This window comes from Rhinolophus sinicus, chromosome 16 (assembly GCF_057876585.1).
Source record: "Rhinolophus sinicus isolate RSI-liver-muscle chromosome 16, RSI-T2T, whole genome shotgun sequence".
NCBI classification, from domain to species: domain Eukaryota; kingdom Metazoa; phylum Chordata; class Mammalia; order Chiroptera; family Rhinolophidae; genus Rhinolophus; species Rhinolophus sinicus.
In genome coordinates, this window is record NC_142516.1 from 6,507,358 (window position 1) to 6,531,078 (window position 23,721).

Here is a 23,721-nt window from a genome sequence, read left to right on the forward strand (position 1 = left end):
GCCCCAAGCGTGCCACTTCTGCGGATGGTGTGTCCAAAACTGGTCATGCTTGTAGCACCGGCTGAAAAGAATAATTTATCTCCATTTTCCATGTCTTGGAGGTCTCTGACCAACTCAAAAACGGCGCCAATAGCCTCACGTCCCCAGTCTTCCGCTCTGGAGGCACAAGGGCGAAGGTCGCGTTGGAGTGCGACGGCGCGAGAGGGCGGGGCCGTCGCCATGGCGACCGGCGCGCAGCCCAGGCAGCTCAGCTCTGCGCGAAGCGCGGGTGCTGTGGCCCTGGCGACCAGCGGGGCGGCGAGCGCCGAGGGGCTGGGGCGGCCCGGGCAGCTGCAGGACGAGACCCTGGGCGTGGCATCTGTGCCTTCGCAGTGGAGGGGCGTCCAGGGCATCCGCGGGGAGACGGTGAGGGCGCGGGCCCGGCGGGGGGCGACGCGGGCGGCAGGGCGAGGGGCTACGCGAGGCCGCCGGGCCGGGTTTTGGTGTCCCACTGTTTCATTTTTATATTTTAGTCCAGAGGAACTAACCCTCGGGATGTTCTCGTCCCAGTTTCCCCAGTCTTTGAACAACAACAAAAAGGTGTTTTTTTGTGTGTTTTGTTTTTAAGGAAATCTCCAAAGATCCCACGTTTTGAAGGATTTTGTGTGAATTGCAGTTTTTAGGCATTTCAAACTATCCTTTAAAAAAATGATCAGGAAAAAAAGAAAAAAAAGAGAAACACACATAAAAGTGACCAGACTTCATCTTAAGGTCTAGATAAGCCAGTTCTAGTGGTTTAATCAAAAGCCCTCAAAAAGGTGCTTTGATGAGATGAGGACCAGGGCTACTGGTGCCCGGTCTTCTGAGGGGTCTGAGTGCAGACATAGACCACATGCAGGGTGCCAAGAGCTCTTCTGGCTTTGGGGAGTGATCAGTGAGGGAGCTTCTTCCTTGAGCTTACATAGGGTGGTTATTTGCAGGGGATACAAAATAACGTATGTGATAAGTAAATGATATATTGTGTTAGAAGGTGATAGTGCATGGACAAGAAGGAGGGTGAGAGACGAGAGGGATGGGTGAGTTGCAGGGTGGGCCTCATTTGAGAGGGTGACATTTAAGCAAAGACTTGGAGTGAGAGCTAAGTGGACACCTCTACGGGGAAGGATCTGAGCAGAGCAAATGGCACGTGCAAAGGCTGTGTGGGGTTGGGGCTTATATGATGTGTTTGAGGAGGCAGGTGGGGCTGGAGAGGAATGAGGGAAAGGGAGAATGGTCCAGGTGAGGTCAGAGGGTAAGCTAGAGGCAGGTCAAGTCGGGCCTGTCAGGTCATTGTAAGGATGTTGGCTTTTGGTCAGTGAAAATGAGCATTGCACGGTCCTGCACATTTCTCAGAAGAGACAACCGAGGTTTAGCGTGCCACCCAGGTGTCAAACCTGCAGAGCTCACGTCCTCACCAGGCTTCTAGCCTTAGGCCAACAGTCTGCAGGTCTCAAGCCAGGATGTGATCTGCACTCCCACTTCATGCTGCATGGGAACTAGTCCTAGTTAGAAGCAAAGGCAGTGGAGATTTTGGTTATATCTGTCCATCCTTATCGCAGGTAAATGTATAATTCACATTCACTGGCTTGTGAAAAAGTAAATATTTGAAATAGCTCTTGCTTGCTGAAGATTCCGATTTTAGAAGACTCCAGATTGGGAAGCACTGACTCAGTCTCTCTCTCAGTCTCCCTCTTTCTCTCTCTCTCTTTTTTAACAGAATGAGATTGAGGCTTGTTAATTTTCTTGTAGATAGTTTTAACCTGTAGGATTCTAAGAACTGATTCTAATACTTGAGGTGTAAAGGCTTTCATCTATGAGGGTGATAAGAATGTTGTTAGAGTCAGAATAAAGTGGTAAATTGCTGTTTCCAAATTAACTTTTTTTACTCTTTTTAAATGTTGTTATGTCCAAAATTTAGAAAAAATCTGGATAAGCAAAAAAAAAGTGGAAGTGAAAAGTCACCCCACAGTCTCATTCCCTAGCCATTTGGTTTGTACCTGTCCCATCTCTGTTTTGTCTGTTTTCTCCACATTTTTCTTTTTTTTTTTTATAAAAATGGAATCACACTGTGTACGACACTTTTTCACATAATATACTCTGAACATCCTTCCATGTTAAAATATACATAACTTCATTTTGTTTAACTGGTCCCTTGTTAGGCTCTTTCCAATTTTTCTCATATCAATAAACTCTGTGATGAGTGTTTCAGGTACATTTTTATGCAGCTTCTTCATTTTTTTTGTAAATTTCTTTGAAAAAGTTGAACGTTGGTCTTTGCTTCGTCTGTGTTGTAGTGCAATAGTGAAATGTACGTCTACATTACAGTGATGGATTTTTTTTTTAAGTATTAATGGTCTTTGGTCTGACTTGACTTTTCTTGTCATATCCTGATCTGCACAGAGGGACTGGGTCCTGGACTTTGGTTTGAGACCCAGGTGCATAGACTCTTTAGGGGCTTGACCCTGGGCCGCTCATGTGATTTCTTCTGAGCAGTGGGTCTTGTTAGAATACTTCCTGTGGGATTAAATGAGTTTCCTGATCAAGTTTGAAAGCCCCGTGCTGTTCACGACCAGTCCAGCCTCCTGAGATAGACAGCTCCTAACCACTCCTCGCTCCTCTGCTGTTTCCTAAAGTTGGCTGACCCTGGAATGCCCTGGAGACTGAAAAGTGGGGATGTCTGGGTCCTCCCTTTAACCATTCTGGCTTAATTAGTATGTGGTATGACCTATGAATCTGGTTTTATGAAAGCTCCCCAAGTCATTTGACTGCGTAGCCACATTTGAGTACCACTGATTCAACCCATTCTGCTTTCCAGCAGTTACCTTTCTGAAGCCCAATTCTGATCCTATCAGAATGGGGTGTGCGTTTTTAAAAAATGCATACATATGTATAAAAATGATACATATGATACACCTTTTACCATTTTACAATGTACAATTCAGTGGTATTAAATGCAGTCACAATCGGTAGGCAGCACCACTGTCTAGTTCTGGAATTTTTTCATGGGTGGGATGCGTTTTGAACATTCAGGTCTGTCTCCTTCGGACTGTGAGCTCCCAGAGGGCAGGGAGTGGGTCTTGTGTACTTTTGCATCTCCTTAAAGGTACCCAGGTAGTGCTGACTTGAATAATTCTCTTGTGTTCTGTCATCCATGGCAGGCTTGCGCTGCATCTCTCCCCTCCTGCTTTGAGTGAAATTTAACTGCCTACCTGTCAGCTCCTCCCTCTTCTTGGCCCTGCTACTGCCTGGTGGGTTCTGTAGCACATGGCACCCCCTGCTGGAAGGTGTTTGTTTTTAACCTGGAGTCGCCTCATACTGCTTTACAGGAATTCAATCCGTTGTTCGCACTTTTTGGAGTTTGTGAGGCAGTTTTCTGTTTGTTTGTTTTTGTTTTTTTAATATTGGGGAAGGTGAATAGGACTTTATTGGAGAATAGTTTGTACTTCCAGGGCTTTTTCCAAGTCAAGTTGTTGTCCTTTCAATCTTAGTTGTGGAGGGCGCAGCTCAGCTCCAGGTCCAGTTGCGTTGTTAGTTGCAGGGGGCAAAGCCCACCATCCCTTGCAGGAGTCGAACCGGCAACTTTGTGGTTGAGAGGACACGCTCCAACCAGTTGAGCCATCTGGGAGCTCAGCGGCAGCTCAGCTCAAGGTGCCGTGTTCAATCTTAGTTCAATCTTAGCTGCCCACCATCCCTTGTGGGAGTCGAGGAATCGAACCGGCAACCTTGTGGTTGAGAGCCCACTGGCCCATGTGGGAATCAAACTGGCAGCCTTTGGTGTTAGGAGCATGGAGCTCCAACCGCCTGAGCCACCGGGCCGGCCTGCGAGGCAGTTTTTGATAACCAGACTTTTTCTTATTTTTTCCCCAAGGAACATAAGAAGGGATTAAAAGACAAAGACAACACCCAAATAGTCTGCAATAATTACAACTCAAAAGTGGTGTGACATCAGAGCGTCTTCCCGCTTCTAGGAAAACGTCAGTGGTTGCCCTTTTCCCTCCGTTGACTCGGTTCCTAGTCATCCTTTGAGGAGCTGTTTGCTGCCCTGATATACTTAAGAGGCAAGTTCGAGTAAACAGGAGACCTTAGCTGGATGTTGGTGGGGGTTTAGTTACTCCACACCCCGGGAGGTCTCACTCCAGACAATTTAATTGTCCATGTAACATCCCCAAACCCCCTCAGCTCAGCTTTGTAGCCAAGACAGTCCTACTTCACACTGGGTCAAATTTTGGTAGTGTCCGCACTCGGGGACCGCCATGTGCGGTTAAAGAGCTGCTGAATTAGATGGGGAGTCGTCTCAGCGCCCCTCAGCCTGAGGCCTCATCCGGCTGTGTGCAGGACTCTGAAGGGAAAGGTGATGGAAGGGAGGGTTTGGGAGTGAAGGGGACCTGAGGAAATTCTGGGAAGGAGGAGCGCAGGTGGGCCTGGATGGAAGTGGCGAGGTAAGTGCCCAGCCACTCCCACACAGGCCAGGGAGTGTCCCCTTGGTGCGTTCTCCTTCAGCAGCTTCCCTCCGTCGCTGGGGCGGAACCCTGCCCTCCACCCCAGGAGAAACCTAGGCCCCCAGAATGGGGGAGGCAGTCAGAAAGGGGGGTGATGTGTGCACTGGGTGAGGGAGGCTGGGTGGCCATGGCCAGCATACGGATGTGGGGACCAAAGGCCCAGATCTGGAGCCTGCGTGTCTTCCCCACCTGCACCTGCAGCGTCCCCGTCACCTGGATGCTGGTTAGCAAAGCAAATGGCCCCGCCCCAGACCTACTGAACCAGAATCTGGGTGTGGGGGAGGAGGGAAGAGGCAGTCCATTGTGTCTTGGCAAGCCTCCAGCTGATTCTGGGGCCTGCTTGTTGAGAACGCTGGTCTAGAATGGTCTCTGAGGTTCCTTTCCACCCTGGAGTCAGGTGTGCCCGCTTAGGCTGGTAGGAGGGTGAGAAGAGCTGTGTGCTCAGTATTTTTGTTACGGGGCAGGGCCTTCAGCTGTACATCATCCCAGACGCACACCCACCCTCTGTCTGTGTGGTGCTGTGTTTCATCATATCTCCCCCCATTTCATAAAGGAGTGTGTCTCACAACTGATATGTATATTTAATATAGCTTCTCCCGAAGAGCTATTACTAAATAATTGGCATGTTTTAAAACCAATAGTGAAGGAGATGTAGAATGTATGTTTTCCATAAGAAAGTGACCGTATCGACTCGCGACCTTAAAGTTTGTCCACCTCACATCCCACATTGACAGCCCCTTGTCGTGTGGGGCGGCCTGCGAGGTCTCTGCTCCCGCTCCCCACATAAGAATGCAGGACATGGTGAAGCCAAAAAGGAACACCCACGGAGCCATAGGTAAGGGAGTCATACCACTATAGTCTTGCTGGTGGCTGGGTTGGAGACACAGGAAGCAGGAGCCACACTGTCTGCAAACTGCTGTCCACTTCTCTGCAATCTGCAACCCGCACTCCGCTGTGCTAACTGCAATCCGCGCTTGCCAGCCACCATCTTCTTGCTAGCCCCCATTTCCCGCTAGCATAGCCACAGCAGTTATATTAGTGGCCAATGGCTCACTGGTTACAGCTGACGGCCAACTAGCCACAGCTGATGGCCATCCAATCACAGTTGATGGCCATTTACTACCTGAGCCAGCACCTTTCCATGTGAGGTCGAGAGCCTGGAAACTGCTTTCTGGGGCTCTGTCCCCACACCCCTGAATGGGTTTCCCTGGCTGGACAGTTTCAGGACTGGCTCCTGCATGGGCATCGCTGACGCTGGCATCACTGAACCTTGGAGGCTGAAGGGGAAGAGCCCCGTCCTCTCATAGCACACGCCTGTGGCCACTGTTGTGCTGCCTGCAGGCAGGTGGCCAGTCACCTGACCCAGCGGTGCCATGTCCTCTGTGTTCCTGAAATGGACCAGCCAGTCCTAGAGGCGGGCCGGCCATTGTTTCAGAAGTGAGCCGTGGAGGGTGGTGGTCTGGGAGTCGGAACCCTGTTGGGTGTCGGTTCAGGACTCTGATAACAGGTAACAGAAACCAGCCCAAACTAGCTGCCGTCAGACACTAGGGTACACGGCGTCTCCCGGGTCTCGGCCTGGAGGTGCAGCTGGTCCTGAGGAATCGAGAAGGCTTTGGGGACCCTCTTGGCTCTGCTGTAGCTACGCATCCCCCGAGGGAGGCCTGTCTGCACACCTGTCTGTACTGTGGCACTGGCTGCTGGTTGGCTCCCAAGTTTCTGTGTTTCACTTCTAGGCATGTGCCGTCCATCTTGTTGAATATCTGTCTCAGTTCTGAATTTCCCTGAGGGAGTGTGATTGGCTCAGCCTGGGTTAGTGCCCTCTTCTCATCCAGTTGGCAGCCACAACCCTGGTGTTGGGGCCCAGCCTGTGGCTTGGGCAGGACGTTTTCTGAGAAATGGGTCCTTGTGGGGCAGGCACATTTTCCAGAAGCTACCTCCTTGCCTCTAGGACAGTTTCCCTCACCGGTAAGACACAGGAGTCCTGACATGCCAGGTGCCTGCAGGGTTGGGAGAGCTGGCCTCCCGCCCAGGCCCTGCTCCCCGAGTCCCGCCACCTTCCCACATCACTGAAGGCTGCTGGGGCTTCAGACTCAGAGCATAGAGCCTGGTGATCTTGGTCTGGGAATTGTTCTTTGTTTCCCAGGGCCTTACCTCCTGGTATGATTAAAGTCTGGCCCCAGGCCCCTAACCCCCCCCCCCCCATTGCCCCTGCAGCGCCTGCCTTCGAGGTGTGAGACACAGGCTGCGCCCGCCTCCGAGGTGTGAGACACAGGCTGCAGGCCCAGCATCCCCAACTCTCCTTCCCAGCACTCCCGAGGCCCAGGAAGCAAGGGCCCCACTCACCCCTGCTCTTCCTCTGACTTATCTGAGGGCTTGTTATGGGAGCCTCGCCCTTTGCCCAGCCACATCCGGCCTGGCATGGAAGGCACCACCCTGTATGGGGTGGCCTTGAGCAGGCCTTTCTGTTATCCCCACACAGGGACGGCTTGGGCCAGATACTTGGATTTTGAACCATGGGAGCCAACTTAGGTGTCCAAGAGCAAAGAGGGAACAATGGTGGTTTCCTACCAATTTGCAGAAGACAATTGTAGGTGCAATGCCATTGGTTTTAAGCGTGTCATTTTTTTTCTTCATAAATTTTCCTTAGTGTTTTGGCATTGGTTACTGGCCCGAATAAGTGAGCAGCAAGGGAATATTAGTAGAAATACCTGAAAAGTTGAGAGCTTGCCATCTCTGTGGATATTTTTGCTTGTGGTTGTGATTTTATATTGCTTTACATTAAGATATTTGTATCACATTCTCTTGGAAACATTGTTCTGAATTCATCTGATGTGATTACTGGCCAGGATTTTAGACTGGGAGAGAACATCAAGATGGAGACAATTTAGTGTCATGGATCAGGCTTCCTGGGTTTAAGCTCCAATGTGATCACCTCTTTGCTGTGTGACCTTGGGTATATTGCTTAACTTCTCTGGGCCTCAGTGCCAACATTAATAATTCAAAAATAGGATTTACTTCTTGGGTGATTGTGAGGATGAATAACATGATACAGGTAAAACTCTGGGGATAGTGCCTGACTTAGCACTTAATAACTGACACTGTTACCATCGTTGTAGCTTCCAGGAAGTTTGAAATTCACTCACAGTTTCTTAAAATTTTGCCTTAGCGTGTATGCTTCCTGCTCTGCGTGCCCATTCATGAATTCCTCAGCGCGCGCGTTCCCTCGGGGGATTCCTCCCCTGCGGCTTCAACTCACATCTCTGAGCAGATGCTTTCCAGAGCCTCGTGCCTGTGACCGCTCTGTGCGTCTAAAGCCGATCTCATAGAGCTGCTGCCACGTTCTCTTCTCCCAGAATCTGCCCTCAACGTTTCATCAGTTCTCACAGTCGGGGCACCGGCTCCCATCCCCCACTTCTCCCTGAGCAGCCAGAGGGGCCTGTCCCCGTTTCACGTCACGGCTCTGCTTACACCGGGAGCGGGACCTCAACTCTACGTCGTGGCTCTCAGACTCCTCCAGAGGGGCATGGACCTTGCCCAGGTGCCACCCTCCCTCGCTCGCCACACCCCAGCACACAGCACGAGACCTTCTGTGCGGAAAGTTTTGTTCCGGTCTTCCCCCTGCCCTGCCCGCACCCTTTCCTGCAGCCTTTCACTCGGCCAGCTCCTTGTTCTTCACATGTCAGCTCACATGCCGTCTCTGAGAGGCCATCTTTGCCATGCCACCCCAATTCTGTCCCTCACCTCTGCTGCACTTAGCACCACTGGTGTTCAGTGGGGTTTTGTTTGTGCGCTTGTTCACTTGTCCGCCCCCAAGCTCTGTGTGTGCTCTTTGGGGCACAGGAATCTTGCACGTTTTGTTTTCGTCTATATCCGTGGTACCCAGACAGTGCCGGGCAAGTAGATGCTTAATAAATGTGTGTGTGTATGTGTATGTACATATATGTACACATGCATCTGTAGTATAAGTGAACTTGCCCTATGTGCCAAATACCACACAAAGTGCTGAGGATATAAAGATAGAACAGGCAGGGTTCTTATGCAGGAAGAACTCCCAGTTTATGGGAGATGGACAAGCAGAGAGAGGATTCAGTAGGATGTGGGGTAAGTGCTGACTGCTCCGTGTTCTAATGAGAGCTGCCCTGTGTGGGCCCGGCCCCCTTCTTGCCAGCTCACTAACTCTGGTCTGGTGCCTGGCCCTCTCTCCCAAACCTGAGCAGGGGAGCCTGGGGGTGTGGGCCTTTCCTTGCCCTGTGGGTACAGGTGCCTGGTGAAGGGCTGTGGGCAGAGCCTCTTGTAGATGACAATCTCAGGGATATAGGCCCCCTCACGTGGTAAAGATTGGTCGTGACCGTAAGAAAGGGAGGCCAGCAGGCAGCTCCTTCCCTGATCTGATGTCTGTCCCTGTGCCCAGCTAAACAAGGGACAAGGAATTTGAGACAGATGGCAGGGTGGAGAAAAGGGACAGCTGGGGAGTAGCCTGCCTCATACCAACTACCTCTTCACGGACACACATGCTTTGTTTGATGGTGGGGATACCTTAGAAGGTACTCCACCTGAGAGGGCGTCCTGCTAGGGGAGTGAGAGGGGAGTTCTGCTGGTGGCCAGGTCTGAGGTTCTATCGTGCGCTGCCTAAGACGGCCACTGTTGGCTCTAAGATTACAGCCAGTTACCACGTTGATGAGATGCTATAGGAACTTAATTCTTGTTTATGTCAATTAACTTATGGTAAAATTGGTTTCCTTATACATCACTTAAAGTCACAGAACCTATTGACGGTATTAAGTGAGGACTTACTGTACATGACTCTTCAAAAAGGGCACTCCCAGGCGCCTGGATGGCTCAGTCGGTTAGAGCGCGAGCTCTCAACAACAAAGTTGCGGGTTCAATTCCCACATGGGATGGTGGGCTGTGCCCCCTGCAACTAAAGATTGAAAGAGGTGACTGGACTTGGAGCTGAGCTGCGTCTTCCACAACTAGATTGAAGGAAACGACTTGGAGCTGATGGGCCCTGGAGAAACACACTGTCCCCCAATATTCCCCAATAAAATAAAATAAAAAAAGGCACTCCTGAGTCCTCACCAAGTAGTGTCACCAGAAGTCCTGGGGCAGGCTCTTACTGGGTCCTCTGAACCAATCACTGTGGCTGGGGGAGGCACCCAGTGCTCTGATCGGCTAACTGGACGTCATGTATCCTCCCTCAGTGGAGCATAGCTGGGTTGAGGGGTCATCTCCAGCCGCACCACACAGATTGAGTTCCTCCTAAGAAAGACGGTGTAGTTACACGAGGAAAGGGACAGACTTTGGGCAGACAGAGTGAACAGAGGTCCAACAGCCTGAGGATAAGCAGCCACGGGGAAGCTGAGTTGTTCACAGAGGGAGGCTGAGTGTCCTGGGCAGGTGATGCTGGCAGTAAGCTGGCTGCTGACTGCTGGCTTTGGATCTCCTTCTCCAGAAAAGTTGCCAGACGGCCAGCATTGCCACTGCCGAAGCGTGTGTCCAGACCCGGAAGCATGCAGATGCTGAGGTGCAGACCGAGGCCCCTGTGCCGGCCAGTGTGCTGCCTGGGTCCCAGCACGACAGCCCCCAGCTCGCAGCCTTTCTTCGGAGAGTGGAGGCCATGGTTATCCGAGAGCTGAACAAGAACTGGCAAAGCCACGCCTTTGATGGCTTCGAGGTGAACTGGACCGAGCAGCAGCAGACGGTAGGGAACGGGAGGGCCTGGGGTGCCCCCTTCCTCTGCCTCAGGTCGAGCCTCTACCCCCTTCTAAGTCCATCCTTTGCACCGTCTAGTTAATAATACCAATCGTAGTGACAGCCTTCGCCGAGCTCTTGCTCTGCCAGGTGCGGAGCTGTTTTATAAGAATAAATCATTGGGCCTTCTCTTGAAGCAGGTGCCATCATTAGCTCCATTTTACAGTTGGGAAAATGGAGACTCAGAGTTGCAGTGACGTTCCCGGAACTGCACTAGTAAGCAGTAGGGGCAGAGCTGGCACCTGCCAGTCTGGCAGCGTCTTACTGTCTTCACGCTCAGCTGTGTCTCCCCAGGCACTGAGGTGAGGGCTTTCTCTGTGCCGTCTCATTTACTCCTCAGGACAACTGTGTGAGTACTGTTATGATTTCCATTTTATTGATGACGCTCAGAGAGGCCAAGTGACTTGCCCAAGGTCACACAGCTATATCTGGCCGAGCTGGAATTTGAGCCCTGGTCTGTCTGCTTTCACTGCTGTGCTCTAGTGACTTCAGCATCTCCAAGTGTTTCGGCTCTCGAGGCACAGCTCAGAGCCGTCCAGCTGGACAGCCAGCCTAGGCTTTGAGACCAGGGAGCCTCCGAGTAAATGAGGGGCTCTTGGCCTTTGCTCCCTGCTGGGCCCGGTCTCATTCTCCCCGCACGTTGCCGGCCGATAGGCTGCACACTCAGCGCTGGGTGCCCCAGTCTGTGAACCTTTTGGGGTCTGGTTCAAACTTTTTTTATACAATGTTTTCTTCCTTTGGAAACTGAGATGAGTAATTATATATTCAGAGGTGGTCAGCCCTTCTCTCGCCCTTCCTCCTGTGCCTTCCCTCCATCTATTTTCAGGGATACATAGCTGCCCTGTTCCTGCCAAATCACTGTTAGGGATGGGACAGTCGATTTATGTGAGAGAAATCCTGGAAGTTGCTCTAAAAAGCAGTTGCCAAGGCCACATCAAAGTGTGGAGTCATCATATCTTTTTAAGCAGGGCACAAGGAGCAGATGTAAGGAACGTTAAAATCGCAGCATGCTATCTCTCGCTCCCTCCCCCCTTCTTCCTGCCTCTCCCTCCCTCTCTTCCTCCCTGTTCCCTTCCTTTGGGCATTGCTGATGCCCCGTTTTACAGTTGCATTCAGGGAGGTTAAGCTTTTGGTCTTTATTCTTAGGATTTTTCCACATTTGATTATGAAAACAGTACGTGTTCATTATAATGATTTCGGTCCTCACAGAAGCCCAGAACACATGCCCTGCAGACACAGGGAACACCGGTTCACCGCCTTCAGAGTGCTGGACAGACCCCGAGCATGGTGGTCACTGCTCGCGTCCTTAAGGACAGCTTAAACACACACACAAAGTACTGTATGCTTTGCGACCTTTCTCACTTAGCGGAGCTTTCCAAGTCGGTTCCTGTAACGGTGCTCCGGTCCTTCCAGCAGCCGCGTCACACCCCCTCCTTTATCTGAGTCCCCACTCGTGGACATCCAGGCAGCAACTGCACTTCTAGAAATGCCTCCTCCTGCTGCGTGGGAACAGGCGGGAGGCCGGGCAGCCCCCTTTGAGTGGCTGTGTGGTGTGTAGCCCCTGAAATTTCTTCTGGTCCCGAATGTGGGACAGAGAGAGGAGTGCTTCCACATTTTGCTGTCACACAACAACTTCAGCGACGCTCTCACGTTTTCTCCTTTTGTGTCAATTTCTGGTTTATTCCGCCATGGTGGAATTATTATTTTGGCTGATGTGGGGTTTTTCTGTCTTGGCTTCTGTTGTCCGGGGGTTGGCCTTGACATTTCATCACTGTCCCTGGTATTGCTGCATTCGCCCCAGAAAGGCTGAGGGGTCGCTCTTAATGAGAGACTGTAACTCCAGAATTCTGTACACAATGTGACAACATTGTTGAACACTGAGAAATTAGAGATAAGGAAGAAATTCCCCATGAGTCTCCCCCTGGAACTTTTGATCTGTTTGATGTGTCATTTCCTCCCTGTTGTTCACCACACGTGTGTTGGTGACAGCGGAGTCACTGTGACCAATCTTAGGGTCTTTTCTGGTCAGAAGCAAAGTCTGTTCTGTGTTGTCAGGTTGCTAACAGACTCCACACTTGTCCTTATAGAATGCCACGTAATGTTTCATTCATGAACTTTTCTTGCTTTTTAGCTCTGTCAAGGTCTGTTTTCCATGGAGGTAAATTTACCCTTTGTGCGGTACCGAGTCTTTGCAAACATGCACCCCACGGTGAAGGTGTGGAACGGCCCATTGTCCCCTAATTCCCTCCCTTAGGAGTCTCGTTTTAGATTATAAATTAGTGTGATGATAAATAACTTAATGTATATACAGCAGCCCCCCCACCCACGGGAGAATACGTTCCAAGACCCCCAGTGGATGCCTGAAACCAAAGGATAGTACCGAACCCAATATAGCAGGTCGTGGAATAGCGTGGAATAATGTCGTTTCATTCAAAGTCGTTTCGTTATAATGTTGCTGAGATGCTAGGAACTTAACTCTTGTTTATATCGATTAGCCTGTGGTAAAATTGGTTTCATTATACATCATTTCGCTTAAAGTTGCGGATTTACCGTATCTGCTGTTTTTTCCTGTACACACACATCTATGATACGGTGATGCGAATGTGCCACTATTAAGTAAAATGCGGGTGACCTGAACACAGCACTACTGTGACAGCTGATCTGATGACCCAGACAGCTACTAAGTGACTAGCGTGTACAGCGTGGAGACGCTGGACAGACTGGTGTCTCACGTCCCAGGCGGGAGGGAGCGGGACAGTGAGACATCACGCTTCTGAGAACAGCGTGCAATGTAAAGCTTATGAATTGTTTATTTCTGGAATTTTTCATTTAATATTTTCGGACTGTGGTTCATCATAGGCAACTAAAACTTCGGAAAGTGAAACTGCAGATACTGTAGTTTATTTTTAATGTAAACTTGTATTGATTATAACATAAAAACACGCACAAATTACAAGTGTTCAGGTCCATGACTTTTCACAAGGTGCAAACATGTGTGGCACCAGAACCTAGATCAAGAAACCGACTGTTAGCAGATGCCCAGCTGTTTTCTCACGCCCGACTGTATAGCTTTATTTTAAAATTTCTTGAGATACAGTTCACACCCCTTTTAATTCACCCAACTAAAGTGTACAGTGCAGTGGCCTTAATACGTTCCCCGAGCTGTGCAGCCGTCGCCACAGTCAATTTTAGAACATTTTCGTCACCCCAAAAAGAAACCCCAAACCCACTGGCAGTCACTAACCTATCTACTCTCTATCTCTTCAGATTTGTGTATTCTGAACATTTCATATAAATGGAATCATATAAGAAATGGTCTTTTGTGACTGGCTGCTTCGTGTTGTAGCATCTAGGTGCTTCCTGCCTGATATGGCTGAATAATGCTCCATTGTAGGGTACGTCACGTTTGTCCATCCACTGATGGGCACTTTGGCTCTTCTGAATAATGCTGTGAGCATTTGTGTACAAGTCTTTCTGTGACCACGTGTTTTCAGTTCTCGGGGCGTACATAGCTAGGAGTGGAACTGCAGGGGGCCTGGTGACTAAGCTTAACACTAGCCGCCCGACTCTTTCCCACCTGTCTCCATTCTCACGAGCAGTGTGTAAGGGTTTCTGCCCCGCATGGCTTTCCACAGATCTTGGATTCTTTCATGGGGTAGTTTCTTTATGTGGGGTAGTTTCTTTACGTGGGGTTATGAGGTCAGAGAGTGTGAAACTCTTCACAGGATTTTGATTTGGTGCAAATCCGACCCGGGTTTGTGCCGAGCCCTCACTGTGGCTGGCATTGCCATCCTCCTTTTGCTGCCGCCTGCCTGCTCTGGGCTGAGAAACAAGATGCCAGAGCTTTGAAAACGTACTTGTGTGTGCGGTAAAATGCACAACATGAAGCTTGCATTCGAACCATGTTTTGGTGTGCAGTCCTGTGGCATCGAGGACGGTGATGTCGTGCAGCCATCACCACCCTCCGGGGGCAGAAGCCAAAGCTGCTGAAATCGTACATAGAACAGATGTGAGAAAGGGTCCAGCTCTGATCCGGGGCCTGGTGTCTGTCTTGGTTCATAAGGCCCTTCCTTCTGGGTTTCTGGAAGCATCCTGTTAGGGGAGATGTCGGGATGACAGCTCCACATTTTTTCCAGGGCTGGGCAGTGAACTTGGGGAGGCCCCAGCCTGTGTGTGGGTTCAGTGAGGCCATATCCAGGCTACCTGCTGGGTGGTGTTCGGCTCAGGGTTGAGGACAGTGTGTCTCTTGCAGGTGACCTGCCTGCACACGCTGGGTTACCCTCCAGCCCAAGGGCAGGGGCTGCATGTGACCAGTGTCTCCTGGAACACCACTGGCTCTGTGGTGGCCTGTGCGTATGGCCGGTGAGTGGCAGCTGGGGCAGGTGTGGGCAGTGGGAGGCCCTCCGACCCTCAGCTGAGCCGCTGTGCCCCCAGCTGCACAGTGAAGAGTTGCCCAGAGTTTGGTCATTCTAGAAGTTATTCTTCTCAAGGTTGCCTGGGCAACAAGGTGGCAGGAAAAGAGCAGGGGAGGGAGGGTCTTAAAGCCCAGGACTCAGTGCCCACTGGCCAGCACCGGGCAGTGAGCCCTGGGCCTGCCTTGCCTTCTCCATGAGCTCTCCCTGATGTGCGAGGGTTCTCCCACCCCGCCATTGTGTGGACCTGTCCTTAGTTCCCAGGGACCCTTTTGCAGAGAAAGTTATGCTCTCAGGGTGCCATGGAGGAGCCACTTTGATACCCAGTCTGGTGTCTGGGTATGATGGGGGCACAGGTTAATCTGTTTGAGGGGAGAGGTGCGTCAGGTGACAGGAGCAAGGGGGGCGGGGGGTTGGGATGAAGCCCCTGGCCAGGGGCAGAGCCAGCGCAGGCTCGTCCCTATGCAGGCTGGATGACGGGGACTGGAGCACGCTGAGGTCCTTCGTGTGCGCCTGGAACCTGGACCGGCGAGGCCTGAACCCCCGGCAGCCGTCCGTGGTGGTGGAGGTGCCCAGTGCTGTCATGTCCCTGGCTTTCCACCCCACACAGCCGTCCCACATCGCAGGTGAGCCGCCCGGCCAGCCTCGCCCCTGCTTCCCCCTCTGCAGATGGCAGTCAAGGGGGAGGTCTCCATTGGGGCCCTCGGCCCCTGGGGAGGCAGAGACCGTGGGGCATGCTGAGTCCTGGGCTCCGGTGAAGATGCTGGGTGGGCGTGGAGCTGGGAGGAAGAGGAGGCAAGTCCTTAGACAAATCTTGGGGTGTGGGCCATGAAGAGGTACAGCCTGGTCAGAGGCAGGAAGAAGCAGGCGTCCTCGGCAGCTGGCAGTGGTGATAGGAGCTGAGCGTTCTAGGAAAGGGGGTCATGCTGGAGGCAGTTGCTGTGCTGGGCAGGGGAAGTCAGCCTGGCAGCAGGAGAAGCGTCTTGGGTGGGGCACAGCAGGACAGCGTGAGGCTTGGGGGACCAGGGCTTTTCCTTCTCAGGATGGTTTTCAGGGAAGTAGCTCCACATTCTGGATCAGTGGGTGGCGGGGCGGGTGCTTGGCCAGGAAGCTGGGCTGCTGGGAGTGGGTCAGCTCCTGCCCAGGCCCGCTTGGTCCCCCAGGTGGGCTGTACAGTGGCGAGGTGCTGGTGTGGGACATGAGCCGTCCTGAGGACCCAGTGCTGTGGCGGACAGGCCTGACAGATGACACACACACAGACCCTGTGTACCAGGTCAGAGCAGCGGGCTGTGGGCCGGGTCAGGGAGGCACCTTCCCCTTCTCTCTCAGCCGGCCCTTGCTGTCATGGGCAGTGACAGGGAAGAGGGTGCCCGCTTGGTACAGCCAAGGAAGGTCACCAGGGGGTTGGCAGTGGGGCAGTGGGACAGCTGCCTTTGGCATTCTCGGCGCTCTCAGGCACGAGTCACACACCAGGGCCAGGGGCCGACCCAGTTTCCTCCCCCCGAGTTGCACTGGGGGGCTCCCGACTGACCTGGCTTTCTGCTGGAGCTGTGGAGGGGCCTTGGAAGCCTCCATACCTGCCCCTGTGGGTGAGGTGGCTCCCAGGCTTCCGCTTAGATTTTTTTTCTGGACAATTAGGGTTGGGTGGAGGTTGCCATCTGTGCTTGCTGGGAGGTGTGGGTGGCCGGGCGTCCAGCATCCCTTCCCCACCCTGCTGTCCCAGGTTGTCTGGCTGCCCGAGCGCCGCCACAGCCACCGCTTCCAGGTGCTGAGTGTGGCCACTGACGGGAAGGTGCTGCTCTGGCAGGGGGTCGGGGCGGCCCAGCTGCAGCTCACGCAGGGCTTCGCCCTGGCCGTGCAGCAGCTGCCGCGGAACACCAAGCTAAGGAAGGTACGTGCTGGCCTCGGCCGTTATCCCCACACACAGCCCAGAAAGCAGCTCCGGCCTGTGGGGCCTCCCTGAGGGGGTGAGCCTCGGGGGCCGGTGGGCATAGGCCCCAGTGCTACCAGCTGAGCTGGGATGTGACCTCTTCAGGCCATAGCAGCCACTCACGTGCCTGGGCTCCTTTGGGACACTGACCAATTCCCTTGGCTCTGCCCTGCTTTGTTTCTCTGTAGCCTCACCGGGGGGAGACTGAGGTCGGTGCCACAGCGGTGGCTTTCTCCAGCTTTGACCCCAGCCTTTTCATTCTGGGCACGGAAGGCGGCTTCCCACTGAAGTGTTCCCTGGCAGCGGAAGAGGCCGCCCTCACGCGGATGCCTGCCTCTGTGCCTCTGCGGGCCCCGGCACAGTTCACCTTCTCTCCCCATGGCGGGCCTGTCTACTCAGTGAGCTGTTCCCCTTTCCACAGGTAGGGAAGGCCCAGCCTGGGGGCCGTCCTCCCCACCAGCCACAGGGCTTCTGGCACAGGGAGGGCAAGGGAGTCCTACCAGGCCCCACCGTAGGACAGCTCCAAGGACCTGCGATCTGGCCTGGGCCCGGGTCTTCCCCATTTGAGCCCCAGTGTCCAGAGCGCTCTGGTTCTCGGTTCCTTCCTACCGAGAACTCCCCGCCCGTTTAGGGGTCCAGGGAGGCTTTTCAGAACCTAAGAGCCCAGGAGGGGTCTGGCAGGAAGGCCCTAGCTGTACCCGGACACCCAGCACTCATGCCCTTGCCTGGCTTTCTGTCCTGCATCCCGTCCAGGAATCTCTTCCTGAGCGCAGGGACCGATGGCCACGTGCACCTGTACTCCTTGCTGCAGGCCCAGCCCCTGACCTCGCTGCAGCTGTCCCACAAGTACCTGTTTGCTGTGCGCTGGTCCCCAGTGCGCCCCCTGGTGTTCGCGGCAGCTTCTGGCCAAGGTAGGAAATGGGACAGTGGCTTTGGATCCATTTCCGTGACATGGGCTGGCATGTACCTGGAATTCTGGAAGGAGAGCTGACCTGGGCAACATTATTTTTGTGCTGTGGCCTCTGGCGTTTCTTCCCAGGTGCACAGGGAACTTTGAAGCGGCTGAGGCCACTGCTGTGGGCCTCTTACCCGCCAATCTCTCTCCCTGAAGGTGACGTGCAGCTGTTTGATCTCCAGAAAAGCTCCCAGAAACCCACAGTTCTAATCAAGCAAACCCAGGATGAAAGCCCCGTCTACTGTCTTGAATTTAATCGCCAGCAGACTCAGCTCCTGGCTGCTGGTGATGCCAAGGGCACGGTGAAGGTATGGCAGCTGAGCACCGAGTTCACTGAGCAGGGACCCCGGGAAACAGAGGACTTGGACCAGCTGGCAGCGGAGGTGGCCATCTGAGGACAACAAAGCCGGGGTGGGGAGGGTCCCTCAATACTGAGGCCAGCGGGGTGAGGCTACCTCTGTGCTGTGTATTTCTGATGGAAGCTGAATGAAAACAGACAAGTTTTTTGGGGAAAGTGAAGTCATTTATTTGTCTTTTACATGAAAACAAAATTGGGATCTTGGGGTGTGGAGGAAGAACAAGAGGGTAGCTAGCCAGCCGCTTAGATTATTCTGAAGTCGGAATGGCGCAGCTGGCTGCAAGACAGGAATCTGGGTCCCCACAGCAACATGGCGATTGCGACTGGACCAGAGGCGGTTTACTGGAAACACCGTTTTCTACGAAGTCTTATCCCAAGCTAAGCAGGGTTAAGGTTACATTGGAAGGTAACACTGTCTGGACTATTTTTCTTCTGAGCACAGAGATGAGTTGACATGCAGCAAGGGGACGGCAGGGCAAGCAGCGGGGGCCAGGCTAACCTAGGAGCGGACGGTCAGTTCACGAAGAGCGAGCGCGTAAACTCAACGTAGTCAAAAGCGGTGGGGAGTTCACGGCCCTTGCCATCCACGTAGGGCTTCATGTGGGAGACGCAGTAGTCGGCTTGTTCCCGAGTCAGGTTCTGGAGGGGAAGAGGGCACCTGTCAGCTAAGCCACCACTAGCCAGGCAGACAGGTGGGTGGATTTCCAGACAATCAATGCCCACGCTACGCCCCGAGTCCGAAGCCGGGTCTGTGAGCTGATTAGGACCTTGGGCCTGGACTGAGGTCTGTTTGTAGGTGGGGATGGCACACCTGTACCCAGCAGGGGAGGGTGCACAACTGGGTCTGTTACTGCAGACTCAGCTCGGCTGCTGCGACCCAGGGGGCAGCCCCCAGCTTTACTTTTCAAAGGAATCTCAACCCCCCTCCCCAGGGCCGAGGGCAGGACCTGGTACAGCTCCTCCTTGGTCACGTAAGGCTTTCCCTCAGAGCTCAGGGCCCGGAAGGCGCTCTCGATCTCCTCGCTGGACTTGACGTTCTCCGTTTCACGGCTGATCATGAAAGCCATGTACTCTTGCAGGGAGACGTGGCCGTCCCTAGGGAGGGGCAAGTGCAGTGAGCGGCGGGCAGCAGGTGCTGTGGGCAGAGCTGCTTCCACTGCCTCCCCAGCTCACCGGTTTGGGTCCACAGTGTCCAGAATTGCTTCGAACTCAGGGTCAGGTTCCCCTTCCTCCACCATGGGCAGGTCGTAGCCCAGAGAGCGCAGGCAGGATTTGAACTCCTGGTGGTTCAGGCGGCCGGATTTGTCCTTGTCAAAGTGCCTGCAGCACAAAGCCGAGGGCGGCTCAGCAGACAGGCCCTGCTGCTGAGCCCACCTCCCCCAGCCAGGGAGGCACAGGTACTCACTTAAACATCATGCTGAACTCTTTGAGGGCCTCCTCGGTCACGCCTGTTGTGTTCCTGGAAGAAAGAACAGAATTAGGGCCCGGGCCCTTGGCCGCACAGCAGGCATCTTACCCTGCCCTGGGCACAGGTACCTGGCCTGGATCTGCTGCTCCAGGTTGTGCTGCATGCGCATGCCCAGCTGGTCCAGCTGGTCCCACTGCTGGGCCAGGCCCACCGTGCTGTGCTCCGTGTACTTGTTGTCCAGGATCAGGGCTTCCTCCATGGCTGCCCCCAGGTCCTCGATCTTCTTCAGCTGACTTCTCATGGCTCGAATCTCCTGGTGCTTGCGCTGTAGGGGTGAGGGAGCAAAGATGCAGGGGACGGGCTCTCGCCTCAGTCACCATGCCCAAGAGCCCGTGTAGCAGACACCCAGCAGCCTCCGCAGAGGGATGGATTTTAGCGTGAGCATCACAAACCCGGGGGTGGACCTGGCTGGGGAAGAGTCCACACTGAGGACCAGAGGTGCCTCTCCCTTTCTAAGCAGGGCTCCAGGTAGCAAGCGTCAAATACAGACGATGGGGGTCAGGCTGCTTAAGGGAAAGAGGCACCCAACTAGCCCGCCCTGTGCTCAACTTGAAAGCAGGAAGGCCTGCTGGGTGGACGGCTGAAGGGTCTCAGCTGGGCTGGGAGCCCTTGGGGCACTTACTTTGGTAGCTTCAAGCTGGGATTCGAGGGTCCCGGATTCTTCCACCATGCAGGACCTAGACACGGAAGCACAGTGAGGCAAGGGGTCCTTACTGCAAGCTTGAAGTCAACAATCCTCAGGTGAAACAGGTCTGCATCTTGAATTTTATTAAGGAAACAACCTATCTGCTGCTGGCTATCTTCCTACGTGGCCTGGGAGCCGCGGAGGGCAGGTAGTATTTTCCCGTTTCCGAGAAGCTGCAGTTTGATGTGACGTGCCACCTGCCCAGGACCAACTGGTGGGCCATGAGTGAGCCCCACCCAGCCTGCTCCCAGCTCCCAGGCCAGGGCCCTTTCTCGTGGCTCCTCAGACCCAGGCAAGCTGTGTGACATGGTGACTAACCCAAGCTAGGCCTTCGAGGGGTACCTTGGTACAGAGAGGGGCTGCAGGCCTGACAGTGCACACCCTCTGCAGCCAGAGGGGAGAGATGCCCGGTGCAACCCCGCCCCCTGACAGACAGGGAGACCCTAGGGAGGAGGGGAGGCTGATAAGCTGGTAAACACCCCCCCAGGAATCCCTGGAGTCTCCTGCAGGTTCCTGAAGAGGGGAGCCACATTCTAGAGTGAGGGACAGGAGTGGGGGGAGATGCAGTCAGATGACCCCTCAGACAGGGAAATAGTGCTAAGAGATCATGACCAGATTTAGGTTTTGAAATGGTTCTAATTCTGCGCAAAGGAGGGAGGTGGCTGTGACTAAGCCCCAGACTGAGGTTCCATGATCTAGAGACGGTCAGAGCGAGAAACTCCTTCCGGGGTCAAGTTCTGAAGAGCAGGGGCTGGGGAGCCTTCATCTTCCTGACATAACCTGGTGCAAGGTCATTGAAGGCTATCAGTGAACTAAGACGACAAACAGGTTGGGGTCGCATGCAGGGACAAGTCACACGGTGCGCGTCCTTGGTGGGATTTAGCCCAGCCTCCCCTGTACCCACATTTGCTCCAACCTACCCTTTTAACACCTAGCGAGCCAGCGTTAGCTCTGAAATCTCCCCAAGTTCCAAGTGTCTAGCAAGGCAAGGCACCAGGCTTCCTTCTAATCTAGCAGCTCAGACTCATAATCACGCCATGTCCCCCAGGGCAAAGCACACCCAGGGGCAGGAAGCTGGGCGCCAGTGCAGTGGGAGGAGGACAGACCCCTCCATCCCAAGCGGCCGAGGGCGGTGGGTTAGTCAGAAAGCAGAGCCGCCTGGGGAAGTCGAGAGTGCACAGGTGAAACCACAGTGAGGGAAGAAGAGAAATAAGAGGAGAAAAACCTTCCAGACAGGTCATCCCCAACTTCATACTGATAGACACGAATGACCCGACGATACGCTATGCTATTCAAAGAAAAGAAACCAAATGAATACACCGAAGGAAGGAGGCGGCGAGCATACGGAGACAGACACACGCCACAAGGCCCAAGCTGGCGGTGCAGGCAGGGACCTGGTGGAGGGAGGGCCAAGGGCCAGACAGGCAGCCTCGGGGCAGCTCACACTGGGAATGGGCAAGACGGGACGGGGCTGGGGAGGAACCACACGGTACAGGGAGCATGGCACCTACAGAGACAAGACCAAGACCAGCAGACACAGGCCCGGGGGCCAGGAGGAGAGCAGATGCCAGGGCGGCGTACGAGCTCCAGCTAGAAACCAGCTAGAAACGGGTCCGAGTTCTGACCCATTCCGCCTGCAGTACGGGGGGTCGGATCAGTGTGGGCCTCCTTCTCCCGTTGTCCGATTTACCTGTCTGCAGGGCCTTAGGAGCACTGGGCTAAGCACTGTGGTCCCACCAACCCTGTCCTGGGCAGTGGGCCTGGGAAAGTGCACAGGTGACGGACCCAGGCAGAAGCCAAGGCCTTGAGAAGAGGCCCCTACTGGGACTGGGTGGGATGGCACTTCTGCCTTCTGTTAGGGCAAATGACACCTGTCTGTCTCTCCCTGGGAAACCCGGGGGTGCTGGGGGCGAGGTCAATGCCCCTTGGGGACTTACTGCACCAGCCTGAGCCCCCTACACCTCATCCCACTTTACGCCCATGACCTCCTAAGGACTAAATACGGTCCCACTGGAAACACGGGGAAGAAGCAGACGAGAAGTCCAGTATCATCCCATGGCTGAACCAGCATGGGGATTCCCAGAGGCTCTGGCCTCCTGGCTTGCTCACATCCTTTACCCAGAAGCCCTTGGAATCTGAACAGGAAGATGGGAGTGGCTCCCCTCCCCAGACCGCAGGGTGTCAGGGACAGTGGGCTGTGGGGTAACGCACACATTCCTTGTAAGGTGACAGGGACGGAGCAGGGGAAGTGCAGCCTGGATTCTCTGAAAGCCAGGCCACAGGGGGACAGAGGGCAGAGGGATAAGCACACGAGACACCACACCATGAGCCCGGAGAAAGAAGAAGACAATATTAACCCATCGAGGAGATATGTTCTGTGGAGATGGGATCCAAGCAGACGCAAGACGAGGTGGTGTCCAGACAGCAGCAGTCAGGAGGCGGCGACACACGGAGACAACAAAGAAGAAAAACAAAACCAACAGCGTCAGTGCCCACACTGCACTCAACCCCAGACAGTTGTCACTCAGTTGCTGCTCATGGCGACCAGGGGCCATGCCCGGTCCCACCCAACCCGGGACATCTAGCAACTTGATCTTTGGGAAAAGTACCACCCTTCCTCTGCCTCCCGTGCTCCTAACCCTCCCACCCGTAATTACCAGCATGCCTTCTGCCTTCACGCAATGCTCCCCCCCTCCCTGGAGCTGGAGGCCTGGGCACTGAGCCTGGGGACCGGAGTGCTCCCAGGCTGAGCACAGGGGCAGGGCCGGCACCTGGTCTCCTGGATCCACTGGTGGAACGCGTTGGCGTGCTGGGCGAACTCCTGGCGCAGCTTGTCATTCTCCTCCTGCCGGCGCTGTTCCTTCTGCAGCTCCAGCTCCCTTTCCTAAGGATCACAGGGAGGCAGACGCCACGTCAGCCCCGGCCCTTCCTACACGGACAGGCTCAGGATGGACAAGCTGGCCTTAACATTTGAGAGGGGCAGGAAGTCATTTTCTGAAGCCGGAACACAAGAAACAATTGTTCCGGGGTCAGGGAGGACTGGACATCAACTTCAAGACAGTGGGAAGGAGTCTGGGAGACACTGAGTGAGCTCAGAAGTCTCTGGCTGCTCGCAAACCCCCAGGACTCTGGCATGATGTGCCGTGGAAGTGACTAGTGATTTCTTCCAGGGCGGCTCGTCTGACACACGTGGTCATGTCTGATAAAAAGCACCACGCTTCGTCCGCCCGGCAATCCCAGGCCGGCAGCCTGGGCAGGAGTGCGGGGCGCAGCGGGCAGGGCACCTTGATGATCTTCTGCAGGTTCCGCCAGGTCTCCTCCAAGGCCTCCATGGTGAACCAGGTGTAGGGGTTGGAGGCCACGCGGAAGCTCTTGATCTGACGGTCCAGCTCGGCCAGCTGGTTGAAGTCGGCCTGGGCTGAGCTGAGCGAGGAGCGGAAGGCATCGTGGGCCTCACGCAAGGCTTTGATTTCTTCCAGGGAGTTGCAGCGCACTGGGTCTGTCAAATCCTCCTCTGCATTTTCGAACCAGCTGTTGAAGGCAGACGCCTTTTTGGCAAAGGTCAGGAAGAGGTCCTCCACCTGAAAGCAGAGGATGCTGTTAGGACAGTGGCCAGGGCTGGATGTGCCATCCTTGGGCAGGGCG

At 54.2% G+C, this 23,721-nt stretch overlaps 2 protein-coding genes across 23 annotated transcripts in view; one reads left to right on the plus strand and one right to left on the minus strand.

The window, feature by feature from the left end:
* Positions 1-26: 26 nt before the first annotated feature.
* Positions 27-18,079, plus strand: DYNC2I2 (dynein 2 intermediate chain 2). Of its 2 annotated transcripts, none has more exons than XM_074331131.2 (9): positions 27-405; positions 9,970-10,218; positions 14,521-14,630; positions 15,149-15,306; positions 15,844-15,953; positions 16,404-16,571; positions 16,799-17,031; positions 17,364-17,521; positions 17,650-18,079. In XM_074331131.2, the coding sequence occupies exons 1-9, from the start codon at positions 46-48 to the stop codon at positions 17,958-17,960; spliced, it is 1,857 nt and encodes a 618-aa protein (XP_074187232.2). In that variant the 5' UTR covers positions 27-45; the 3' UTR covers positions 17,961-18,079. The 2 variants fall into 2 exon arrangements, with proteins under 2 accessions (XP_074187232.2, XP_019584312.3); XM_019728753.3 differs by having other exon boundaries at positions 37-405; positions 17,722-18,079.
* Positions 18,067-23,721, minus strand: part of SPTAN1 (spectrin alpha, non-erythrocytic 1) — a 58,453-nt gene continuing 52,798 nt past the window's right edge. For 11 of the 21 annotated variants that reach the window (XM_074331125.2, XM_019728745.3, XM_019728741.3 and 8 more), the window contains 10 exons: positions 23,361-23,657; positions 22,848-22,960; positions 22,434-22,451; positions 21,302-21,364; positions 20,014-20,068; positions 19,460-19,656; positions 19,329-19,382; positions 19,097-19,243; positions 18,871-19,018; positions 18,067-18,562 (listed from right to left, as the gene is read on the minus strand). In XM_074331125.2, the coding sequence (XP_074187226.1) occupies positions 18,437-18,562; positions 18,871-19,018; positions 19,097-19,243; positions 19,329-19,382; positions 19,460-19,656; positions 20,014-20,068; positions 21,302-21,364; positions 22,434-22,451; positions 22,848-22,960; positions 23,361-23,657 (1,218 nt within the window). In that variant the 3' untranslated portion in view covers positions 18,067-18,436. The remainder of the gene's footprint in view (positions 18,563-18,870; positions 19,019-19,096; positions 19,244-19,328; positions 19,383-19,459; positions 19,657-20,013; positions 20,069-21,301; positions 21,365-22,433; positions 22,452-22,847; positions 22,961-23,360; positions 23,658-23,721) is intronic. The other 10 variants (XM_074331128.2, XM_019728751.3, XM_019728747.3 and 7 more) reach the window with 2 other exon arrangements.